This window comes from Palaemon carinicauda, chromosome 19 (assembly GCF_036898095.1).
Source record: "Palaemon carinicauda isolate YSFRI2023 chromosome 19, ASM3689809v2, whole genome shotgun sequence".
Taxonomy (NCBI): domain Eukaryota; kingdom Metazoa; phylum Arthropoda; class Malacostraca; order Decapoda; family Palaemonidae; genus Palaemon; species Palaemon carinicauda.
In genome coordinates this window covers 71,541,271-71,553,488 of record NC_090743.1, presented here as the reverse complement: position 1 = coordinate 71,553,488, position 12,218 = coordinate 71,541,271, and the positions used below count along the sequence as shown (strand labels likewise).

The 12,218-nt window shown below is 42.6% G+C and overlaps 1 protein-coding gene across 1 annotated transcript in view; it reads right to left on the bottom strand.

The window, feature by feature from the left end:
* The window catches only part of mr (anaphase promoting complex subunit morula), a 226,098-nt gene that overhangs the window by 160,267 nt on the left and 53,613 nt on the right, over positions 1 to 12,218 (bottom strand). Inside the window, exon 3 of the mRNA XM_068394152.1 lies at positions 4,959 to 5,126. Within this exon, the coding sequence (XP_068250253.1) occupies positions 4,959 to 5,126 (168 nt within the window). The remainder of the gene's footprint in view (positions 1 to 4,958; positions 5,127 to 12,218) is intronic.

Below are 12,218 nucleotides of genomic sequence, written 5' to 3'. Positions count from 1 at the left end.
CTTCGGGTATTACCTTACTTATAGGACACCTACCCCTTCCCCCTCTATCTCTTTCGTGTTGGATAAGCCATCACCCTCCCTGGCTGTCATTCTACATTTGACCCTAAGGGTAATTTGTAGAACTGGCCTGAGGTTCCCTGTCTGCCGGCAGGTACCCTCGTATTCTTTAGACTGTTATTCAGTCCTCCCTTGGACTGCCCTCCATAGCCCATGTGGATGGGATATGGTTGGGTGGAAGCCCGAAAATAATTCCCCCTTCCACTTGAACCCTCATTCTAGATGTAGGCCGGCAAGGCTGAGCCTTTGCCTTCCTCCATCCTCTCTTTTTCTCTGCCTTTCATTATACTGGGCCGGTCGCCGACAGCTAGTAGCTGCAGGCGGCTATGTTGATTGTCTGCCGGCCGGCAGTTGCCCTGCCGCCGCTCGCCGTGGGTGTCGCTGATCGACGACCCAACGACAATAGACATACTGAGGCCGGCCGGCAGCTGGCCACCCATAACCTAGACATTTTCCGCCGGGGCCTACTTGATGGAAGGATCCTTCGGCTGCCGGCCAGCAAAGCCGCTGCTGCCGGCCGGCAGAGCCGCTGCCGCCGGCCTGCCGTCCATTACTATGAAGTCAGTAACTGCCTTCAATAGCCCAGAATAGACCGGCATATGCCAACTAGCCCGGCATGTGCCGGCAGGCCCGGCAGGACTGGCAGCATGCCGCCGACAGTCAGTGCTGTAGCCCAAAAGTTTTTTTCAACCTACAAGGTACTTCATGGGCAGCCTATTGTGAGACCATCACATATAAGAGAGAGATTCTCTCTACTAATTAATGGTTATCAACCATTATTGTTTTTAATCCCCAATATTGAACCTAGAAGATTGTGTTAAGAAGGATATCATCTTCCCCTAAAATTTATTAAGAATTTAGTGTTCAATATCAGAGGAGGTCATAGCAATGGGCTGGACAGGAAACACATGTAGGTGTCTTTCCTATCTCTAGCTTACCCTATCCAAGCTAGCCATGCCCTTCGGTCTGAACATAGCTCCAAGGGTATTCACCAAGCTTGCGAATGCAGTCATTCATCAACTACGCCTCAAGAGAATCCAGGTGGTAGCCTACCTGGACGACTGGCTGGTGTGGGCAGCATCCGCGGAAGAGTGCATGCAAGCCTCCAAGGAAGTGATCCGGTTCCTGGAACACTTAGGATTCAAGATCAACTTGGAAAAATCTCGACTATCTGCAGCTCAAAAGTTTCAGTGGCTGGGCGTCCACTGGGACTTGCAGTCACACTGCCTTTCCATTCCGTCAAAGAAGAGGAAAGAGATAGCAGGATCTGTCAAAAGACTCCTTCAATCCGCCAGGATATCAAGAAGGCAACAGGAGAGAGTGTTGGGGTCCCTCCAGTTCGCCTCAGTGACAGAAACAGTATTGAGAGCACAATTAAAAGATGCATCAGGAATTTGGAGAAAATACGCATCAAACACTCGAAGAGATCCACGAAGACCGATACCAAATCGTCTGCGATCACAACTCAAGCCATGGTCGGAGGCCAAGAACCTAAAGAACAAGGTACCCTTGCAACCACCTCCACCGTCATTCACCGTTCACACGGATGCCTCAAAAGAAGGGTAGGGAGGTCACTCTCATCATCGGAAAGTCCAAGGAACCTGGTCTCCCCTCTTCAAAACCTTCCACATAAACTTCCTGGAAGCCATGGCAGTTTTTCTCTCTCTGAAGAAACTGAAACTTCGCTGCTCAATCCACATCCGTCTGGTTCTAGACAGCAAAGTCATAATGAGATGCCTAAACCGACAGGGCTCGAGATCGCCTCACATAAACCAAGTGATACTGGCCATCCTCCGTCTAGCGGAGAAGAAGAGATGGCACTTGTCAGCAGTCCACCTTCAAGGGTTCCGCAATGTGACAGCGGACGCTCTATCCAGGATCAACCCGATAGTCAGAATGGTCCCTAGACGCAAGATCATTCTCCTTCATATTACGCAAAGTCCCAGGACTGCAGATAGACCTCTTCGCAACGAGCGACAACAAGAAGCTACCCCGGTACGTAGCCACGTACGAGGATCCTCTAGCGGAAGCAATGGACGCAATGTCCATAGATTGGAACAGATGGTCCAAGATCTACCTATTCCCTCCAATCAACCTTCTGCTGAAAGTCCTCGACAAACTGAGATCCTTTTGAGGGACAGCAGCAATAGTGGCCCACAAGTGGCCCAACAGCGTCTGGTTCCCTCTAGTAACAGAACTACGCCTGAAGCTGATCCCGTTGCCGGACCCACTTCTGACTCAGCAAGTGCAGAAATTGACTGTCTCAGCTTCATCTGAGAAAACCCAGAACCTTCATCTCATGATTTTCTCGCCTTAGCGGTCAAGAAACGGTTTGGGATTTCTAGGGACAGTATTAACTTCTTAGAAGAAAACAAGTCAAAGTCAACAAGAGGACAATATGAATCTTCCTGGAAGAAATGGGTGGCCTTTGTCAAGGCGAAGAAACCTAAGGATATTTCTATGGATTTCTGTTTGTCCTTCTTCATCCATCTTCATGAACAAGGTTTAGCAGCAAATACGATTACTACATGTAAATCTGCCCTAGCCAGACCAATGCTTTACGCCTTCCAGGTAAACTTTTCCCATGAGATCTTCAACAAGATTCCTAAAGCCTGTGCTAAACTTCGGCCCGCAGCTCCTCCTAAGCCCATTTCATGGTCTTTGGATAAAGTTCTTCACTTAGCATTAACCCTGAACAATGAAGATTGCTCGCTGAAAGACTTGACTCAAAAGGTGATACAGTATTCTTATTTGCACTAGCCTCAGGAGCCAGAGTTAGCGAAATAGTGGCCCTCTCGAGGGATGATGGCCACATTCAGTTCACAGACAGCGGAGAACTGAACCTCTTTCCGGACCAGACGTTTCTCGCCAAGAACGAGCTGCCCACTAAGAGATGGGGTCCCTGGAGAATCTGCCCTCTGAAGGAAGAAGCATTCCTCTGCTCAGTGGAATGCCTAAAGGTCTATCTTCGTAGAACTTCAGACTTTAAGGGAGGTCAGCTTTTCAGGGGAGAGACTTCCGGTTCAACGTTATCCTTGAAACAGATAAGGGCGAAAATCACCTATTTTATATGCAGAGCGGATCCAGACAGTACACCCGCAGGTCATGATCCGAGATAAGTTGCCTCGTCTCTGAATTTCTTTCAGACGATGTCGTTTGAAAGCCTTCGTACTTATACTGGATGGAAGTCGTCCAGAGTTTTCTTCAAACACTACACGAAGCCATTACAAGAAATAAAATTTCATGTGGTGGCGGAAGGCAGAGTAATAAAACCTGCCGCTTGATTACTGCGAAGAACAATGCACTATTTGGGACTTTTAGTGAAGGGTGTACATGATAGACTCTCAAGGCATATCATGTTGAGTATTGTGTTTAGTGATGACACTATAGACCGTTCTATTCACGGGGGTGACTTTAAGCATAACAGACTAACACAAGTGCCAGGCATACCTATATGCACAGTGTTCCTAGTAACAACAGAATACATAGTGAAATTTTTATATTTCCCATAGAGTGGCTGGTGTTTCCTTTTCAGGTGAAACTGATTTTTATTTCTGTTATTACTGTTTATGCTTCTATGCAGAATTGTTCAGTGTAATATGTAATTGAATACAACTATGATTTCTATTCTTATTGTAATAAACAATAGAAGGAATCTTTGCGTCTCTTTCGCCTCAAACATTCTACAGTAGTTTAAGAATAAAGTCGGAGCATCCTTGATTATTTTAATATTTAAGAATATATTGGGAACTAAGATTACTACTGTTCCAAGCAAACAGGTAAGAACTGATTGTACTAGACTGTTCATTTTACTGTTTAAGGTTTCCTACACGTATATAAACTTGTCTGTCTCTTTAACAACAGACCGGGGAGGTACCAGTAACCTGTACAGATCAATACCATCCAAGTACAAACTATGCTTTATGTATATGATGACACTAATATACAAACTGTTTCCTAGATTGTTTCCTTGAACTCACAATCCTCGGGTTTTTTCCTTGAGTCTGCCCAGACTTTTCCCTGTAGGGGGCAGGAAGCACTGACATATTTCATGATTAGCTGATTGATGTATAACGGTAACATCAAGTGTCTCTAGGTCTAGAAGACCGAAAGGAAAAATTTATCTCAAGATAAACGGCACTATTGAAAATCCACAGATACATTAATGCTCTGGTAAACTTCCATCAGGACGACATGGCCTAAGCCCAAAAAATGGATTTTGAGCGAAGCAAAAAATCCATTTTTGGGTGAGGTAGCCATGTCATCCTGATGGACCCACCCTCTTTTTGACAAAAGGATAATGAATCCCTCCCTATGGTACTGTATCTGCAACACCTACAAAGCTACAAAGAATGGCTTGGTGGCACCGCACGGTGGCGATTTGGCGCACTATTTACAGTACAGTAGGAGCGTCGCCTCTTTAACGACTCTCCTTTATTCTTGCCACTTTTCCCCCCGAAGCAAAAGCGCTATTAGGGGTGTAGATAGCTATGAGACGTGTCAAGAATACGTCCTCTGATATTACGCGATATCCCTTTTTTAAATTTTAAGGGATATTCACTCCAGGAGTTAGAATTCTGGATACCTTTGGTAAATTCTCTGGGATATATCACTGTAGTCAAATATACCTAGGAAGCTACTAATAAAGGAACTTCCATCAGGACGACATGGCTACCTCACCCAAAAATAGATTTTTCGCTTCGCTCAAAATCCATTAATTATGTATGGTACAGGGTACAGTATTTCCCTATCTTTTTCTTGACCTACTATCTTGATAATAATGTACAGTATGCAAAATTCTGTATGAGAAATCTGTTTTAGGTCATTGAATATGACACAATAAGAATTCCAAAAATTCAATAACCATCTTGAGAAAAGTTCATTGTAATGAGTGACCTTACCTGTGAATGAGGGGCAAAAATGAGACGGCACCATCATAAAGCTCACTGACTGCAGATGCCACAAGCGACATGACTTCAACGCTGCCTTCGGATGTTTCCTCATCTTTGTCCTGTTTTTGATTGTTGTAAGTTTTGAAATGCTGCCAAAACTCAGGGACAATTCTCTGCCTGGAAGCAAAGTGTTAAGAATCTATAAGAAAATTAAAATTGAGCAAATCTTATGTGTATTTGTAAAATTATTGGCTAATACTGGAACATTCTATTTGGCCTGATAAATAAAAACCTAACATTTGCTTAGCAAAAACTTAAAAGTACCGGTAACGGCAAAAGATCAAGTAGTGAAAAGGTAGCAAATGCTTAGGCAAAAAATAATTGCGTAACATCATTTGAATAATAGTTATCAACATTTGCTACCTTTTTCTTAATGGAGTTGTAGCTTTTAATTAGGGACCCAGCCAAGTGCGACTTATGTGCCATATCCATTTCCAACGGGTCCAAGCTTGAATTCTGTTTTCTGTAAAATCCCAAGGTTTTTTTTTGCCTTTTTTCCTCTACTGTACAAGTGATAGATGACACTCATAATTTCTCCTTTGGTGCTGTAGCTGCAGATGTTCATGAAAATAAAAGTTCAGACAGTTTGGCCAGAATGGAAGCATTAAACAGGCCAAGAATTGAAGAACAAAGCTTGTAATGCAAATTTACTTTTAGGAAAAGCATTCAGTCTAATTGTTTTTAATTGCATGAAAAAAAAATTATATTTTCATAATGAAATAAATTTTTGAACATACTTACTCGCTGGTTATATAATAATAGCTTTATGCTTCTGTCCGGCAGAAATTAAAAACTCTCAGCAATCGCATAGATATGCCAGGTATACACTAGCACCACCACGGAGCTAGGTCGAACTATCCCTCCCAGTATCAGATTTTCCATGCCCATAGGTCTCTAGAGGGGAGAAACGGGGGATTTAAAGTTATATAACCAGCGGGTAAGTATGTTAAAAAATTTATTTTATTATGAAAATATCATTTTTAAACATTTAAACTTGCCCGCTGGTTATATAATAATAGCTGATTGACACCCTTGGTGGCGGGTCAGAGACAGCAACATTAATGGAATTTCATTTGAGAGTTTAAAACAAAACTAGCTTAAGGGTTCGTACCTATTAAGGAACCTGACTTCAATGGTTCTCTGCATTAATAAGTCTGCTGTCCTTTGAGAACCAGCGATGCACCCAGGGGGCTGAAGAACTCTAGGAGCTGTCAAACGGTGAATAACCTCTATGCTGACAGGACCTCAACTAATACCCTTGTTCCGGGCACTCTCAAGGAACAAATGACTACCTGACTAAGTCAAAGATTGCGGAAGATTGTTTAACAATTTCCTCCAATCATAAAAATATATACAAGTTCCAAGAGGGGAAAAGGGTACTAGGGATTAAGGGAGTGTAGTGGTAGATCCTTCACCTACTACTGCATTCGCTGCTACGAATGGACCCAAAGTGTAGCAGTCCTCATAAAGAGTCTGGACATGTTTTAAATAAAGTGATGCAAATACAGATTACTTCTCCAAAACGTTGTATTCATCATACTTTGCAGAGAACGATTTTGTTTAAAAGCTATAGAAGTTGCCGCAGCTCTAACTTCATGAGTCTTAACTTTCAGGAGCTTAAGGTCTGCTTCACCACAGTGTGCGTGAGCTTCTTTAATCAAGAGTCTTATAAAATATGATAAGGCATTTTTAGACATAGGAAAAGCAGGCTTTTTGACTGCACACCAAAGAGCTTCTGAATTGCCTCTTAAATCTTTAGTCCTGTCTAAATAGAACCTTAGTGCTCTAACAGGACAAAGAACCTTCTCTAGCTCCTCACCCACCAAATATGAGAGGTTAGCAATTTCAAAAGATTTTGGCTATGGGTGAGAAGGACGTTCGTTCTTGGGTAGAAATTCAAACTGCAGGGAGCATATAGCTTTGCCGTTTCTAAAGCCAATGTTTTTGCTAAAAGCATGAACTTCACTGACCCTTTTAGCTGTTGCTAAGCTTACTAAAAATAAAGTCTTTAAAGTCAGATCTTTAAAAGAAGCAGAGTTCAAAGCTTCGAATCTGTCACTCTTAAGAAATTTTAAAACCACGTCTAAATTCCAGGCTGGTGAATCCTGTTGACGTTTTTGGAGGTTTCAAAGGATCTAGGGAGATCCTGAAGGTCGTTGTTATTCAAGAGGTCTAAACGTCTATGCCTGAAGACCGCTGCTAACATACTCCTGTACCCTTTAATGGTTGAGGAGGAGAAATTGTGCCTTCTTCTAAGCTCTAAAAAGAAATTGGCAATTTGAGCTATAGAGGTATAGGATGAAGAAACTGAGTTGGCTTTACCCCATGCTCTAAAAACTTTCCACTTGGATTGGTACACCCTGATACTAGAAGTTCTTCTTGCTCTAGCAATAGCCTTGGCGGCTTCCTTCGAAAATCCTCTAGATCTTGCGAGTTTTTCGATAGTCTGAAGGCAGACAGACATAGAGCTTGGAGGTTTAGATGGTTTCTTGCCAAGTGGGGTTGTCTGAGAAGATCTATTCTCAATAGCAAGCCTCTCGGAACATCCACCATCCATTCCAGTACCTCTGTGAACCAACCTCTTGACGGCCAGAAGGGGGCTATTAACGTCAATCTGGTTCCCTCGTGAGACACAAACTTTTGTAGTACTTTAAATGGAGGGAAAGCGTACACATCTAGGTGTGACCAGTCCATCAGGAACGCGTCTATGTGTGACGCTTTGAGATCCGGAACTGGGGAGCAACAATTCTCTAGTCTTCTGGTTTTTGAAGTTGCGAATAGATCTCTAAGAGGGCGGCCCCAAATCCGCCAAAGTTTCTTGCATACATCTAGATGCAGTGTCCACTCTGTGGGGAGAACTTGATTCCTCCTGCTGAGGCTGTCTGCCCTCACATTCTTTTCCCCTTGAATGAATCTTGTCAACAGGGATATCTTTCTTTGATGTGCCCAAACGAGAAGAGTTTTTGCTATCTCGTAAAGAGGCCTCGAATGCGTTCCCCCTTGTTTCGCTATGTAGGCCAAAGCTGTGGTATTGTCTGCATTGATTTGTATTACTTTGTTCAGTACTGTACTAGCTTCTTGAAACCCTTGAGAGCCAACAGGACTGCTAACAGCTCCTTTGGATTAATGTAGAGACTTTGCTGTTATTTTGTCCACAGACCTGAAATCTCTGACTTTCCTAGTGTTGCTCCCCACCCCGAGTCCGAGGCGTCGGAAAACAACACAAGGTCTGGGCTCTTTTGTTCCAAAGAGAGACCTTCCTGGAGCCTATTTATGTTGTTCCACCAACGAAGGCACTCTTTTATTGGTTCCGTAAGAGGAATGCTCTCCTTGTCGAGGCTGTCCTCTTTGCTCCAATGGTAATTGAGATGGAACTGAAGGGGTCGTAAATCTAGTTTCCTCAGACATACAAATTGTTCTAGTGAAGAGAGGGTTCCCAGGAGACTCATCCACTCCCTCACTGAACAAAATTCCTTCTTTAGAAAGGCACAAAGCCTTAGGAGAGCTAGCTGTATTCTTGCAAGTGATGGAAAAAACCTGAAAAGTTAGACTGTGAATCTCCATCCCCATATAAAGGATCTTCTGTGAAGGGATCAATTGAGATTTCTCTGAATTCACCAGAAGTCCTAGCTCTTCTGACAGACTCATTGTCAGATGCAAATCCTCCAGACAGCGATTGAGTGAGGGGGCTCTTAGTAGCCAATCGTCCAAGTACAAGGAGGCTCTGATGCCTCTTGAGTGGACCATGCTTACCACATTCATCATGATCTTTGTGAAGACTAGAAGGGCGGTGGTGAGGCCGAAGCCTAAGGCCCCAAAACTGGAATACTTCTTTCCAGAGGTCTAAGGATAGGACACAACGATATATCGTTAAAGACACACCCTCTATTTGAGGGGTGGTGCTTAGCCCAAAACAAAGAACTCAAAACTGGACAACTTCCTCCCATACACGAACCTTCCGGTAGCTTGAAGTTCGGATGGATGAGGAAGTAGAAGTAAGCATCCTGGAGATCTAAAAATATCATCCAGTGGACCTTATTTACTGCTGCAAGCAAAGTCTTGTGAGTCTCCATAGAGAGGTTTTGTCCTCTGGACGTAGCTTGAACAGTATGAGACTGACGTTGGATGTCACGGTTTGTTTGACGTTTGACATCACAAGCTTGTTGCTCGACGTTACGTTCAGCTTGACCCCCGATGTCACGTTCAGCTTGACGCCCAATGTCGCGCTTAGCTGCCTAGCGATCGTCGCCGCGCTTGGAAGGTAAACGCTCTATGACATGCTTGGCCGTTTGATGTCTGGTATCAAGAGAAGACACTCAATGGGATATAGAAGCCTTATCACACTGTTCAAAATAAGCTTGTTGGTAGGCTGCCTGTGCGACAAAACGTCCTGAAAAGAATCATGACGAACCAATGCTTTGCTAACAGCAGGCTGATAAGACTGCATAAAAGATGAGAGCCGTTGCTTCATGCCAGCAGCATAGTCCAACTAGGATCAACATTAGGTGACATCGGTGTAGAAAACTTTGATCGCAAACTCGCCTTCCTCATCGCTTACATCACGCTCTGCATTTCAGCAGAAGGAAAAGTCTGGCGGAAGCGGCGGTGCCTGTACCGTAACACCAGACTCAGGAACAAGATCCTTATCAGTCTGAACTAAAGCTTTGCCAACTTCTGACATCCTGACAGGCTGTATACAGCAAATAAGGGGGCACTGCCTTCTCTTACAAAAGCCCTAATGCGCTTCCTGCTGTTGCAGCTGAACGTGCTGCTGCACCAACATCTGCAGTTAGGTTCTTTATGCTGCACTGAGGACGCGCTAAAGCACTGCTCTATCAGCACTGTCTTTTGACTTTGTTACTTTTCTCAGAATGATTTAATGTTAATTTATTTTCATCATTTATTTATTTCCTTATTCCCTCTCCTTACTAAGCCATCTTTCCCTATTGGAGCCCTTAGGCTTATAGCATATTGCTTTTCCAACTAGAGTTGTAGCTTGGCTAGTAATAATAATAAAATAATAAACAGAGACTCCTTTGCCGTCTTCCTTAGCGAAAAACTATGAAGGCGGAACGAGGAGTAGCAGGTACAAAAATAAAATGGAAACTTCAGAAAACTCTCATGAGTTTCTGAAAGTCACTCCCTTCCTCCTACAAGTCTCTAAACTAGGTAGAGATGTCTTGTTTCCTAGGAGTCAACTCCTTAAGGTTCTGAATTCTGCCTCAATGCTTTAGAGGTTTAATTCTAGCTCTCCCAACCAAGAATTAGTTCAAGCAGGCCTTGGTCTGAGAACATAATATCTTTCTAGTTAATATTTATTTCTTAATATAGCGCCTGGCGTAAGAAAGTTCCAACGCTAGACGCTCATGGTCATGTGGACATCAAGTTCTACTTGATGTAATGCAAGCTCTTCGACGCTCGGCACCACGTGACTTTCAGAATAATAACGCTTGTGATTAAAAAACGCTCACGATTCAGACACTCGGAGCTATGCCGATCGCGTCTAGTGAAAGCTAGATGACCAACGCTCTGTTGTTGTCACGCTCAGCTTGGCATGAGGCGTCACGTTAAGCTTGGCGTGAGGCAACATGCTCAGCTTAGCCCGAAGGGTCACGTTCAGCTTGGCGCGAGGTGCCATGCTAAGCCACCTGGCGAGCGCCATCATGCTCAGCTGCTTGGCACGCGCCATCAAGTTCAGCTCTTTTTAAGAGGTAAGAACATTAAATGCTCATTTCCTGTCAAGAATGATTTTAATTTTGTTTTCAGCTTCGCCCCTGATGCGCGATATCGGTAAAAGTTAGAAAACACTTTTACCTCGCCTTACCTACGGCCAGGGCGAACGTTCTGGGGATCGTCAACAGAAAACGCTCGAGGGGACTTCTGCTCGGGTCTTATAAGACGGTAAGCGCCAGGCTAAGCCTCTCGCTTCCCTTTGCCGCTCGACTTAAACTTCTCCCATGGGTCCGGGAGCTTGAAAGAGGTCTAAGGCTAGGATAACAACAGGTCCTAACAGAAGCACCCTCCACTGTATTGAATAAAATTCACTGCACTAATTTAGCACTAAAAATTTGCATTTTTGACTCTGGTAAAAAACCAAAGGTATACACGCCCGTAGATGGAGAACTTACTATTCTGTTAAGAGTTTGAATTGGAATGCAATAGTCACTGAATCCCATATAAAATGTAACAAAATATTTAATATAAAATATTATCATATAACATATTACATGAATAGATATAGGAATAAAGAATATATCTATGTATATTTAAATCAACCCTTAATATCAAGGGGTTCCAATAAAAGACGAAGTCACATTTAACAATTGGAACATTTATAAATATTATACGAATAAATTTTGTATTCCAAGTAAACAACGATCCAAAGAATCGTGAGACTATATCAATTGTCATGAATACTACACCGTATAAAAATTAACTGAACGCTAATTCTCTTTAATCTTTGTAAACAGATTAGTTAAAGAAAAAATAATAAAAGGACCAATATAATTGGAAAATGACATATTCCTTTTATCTGATATAATTTAAAAACTTAGTTTTTAAAGAAAAATGTATTTTCATAAATATCGATACAAAGAGTATTACTGTAACGATAGACTGAGGACTGCGTGGCATAAATAAACATGAACGCCAGATAGTCTTTAAAACAGATCGAAGATTACCCAGAGAAAGCATACCAAAATGACAAAAATTTTCTTAAAATAACAATCCTTTTATTTTATAAAACTAAATATTTTGTAAGATAGCATTAACTTATCATTCTTTGTAGCAAAAGAAAGAAAATGCAAGTCATACTCAAGCTTATGTCAAATGACTGTGACGTCATCGATGAGGTGAGATGTTTACCTATCGCCATATGCTTTCGTTAGTTAAAAAATAGATTGAAAAATTTCCAATCTTACCTTTTACGCTATAACATAGTGATAAAATATCAAACAAACACCCAATTAGTGAATGCTCAAACCCTTAACAAGATTACATCACCAAGGTACTGCTAAAATCCAGGTTAAACAAGCAAATTCCATTTCTATGTAGCCAGTATGGCGGCAGAGGGAACTCTGATACTAGGAGGGATAGTTCGACCTAGCTACGTGGTGGCGCTAGTGTATACTGTACCTGGCATATCTATGCGATTGCTGCGAGTTTTGAATTTCTGCCGGACAGAAGCATAAAGCTATTATTATATAACCA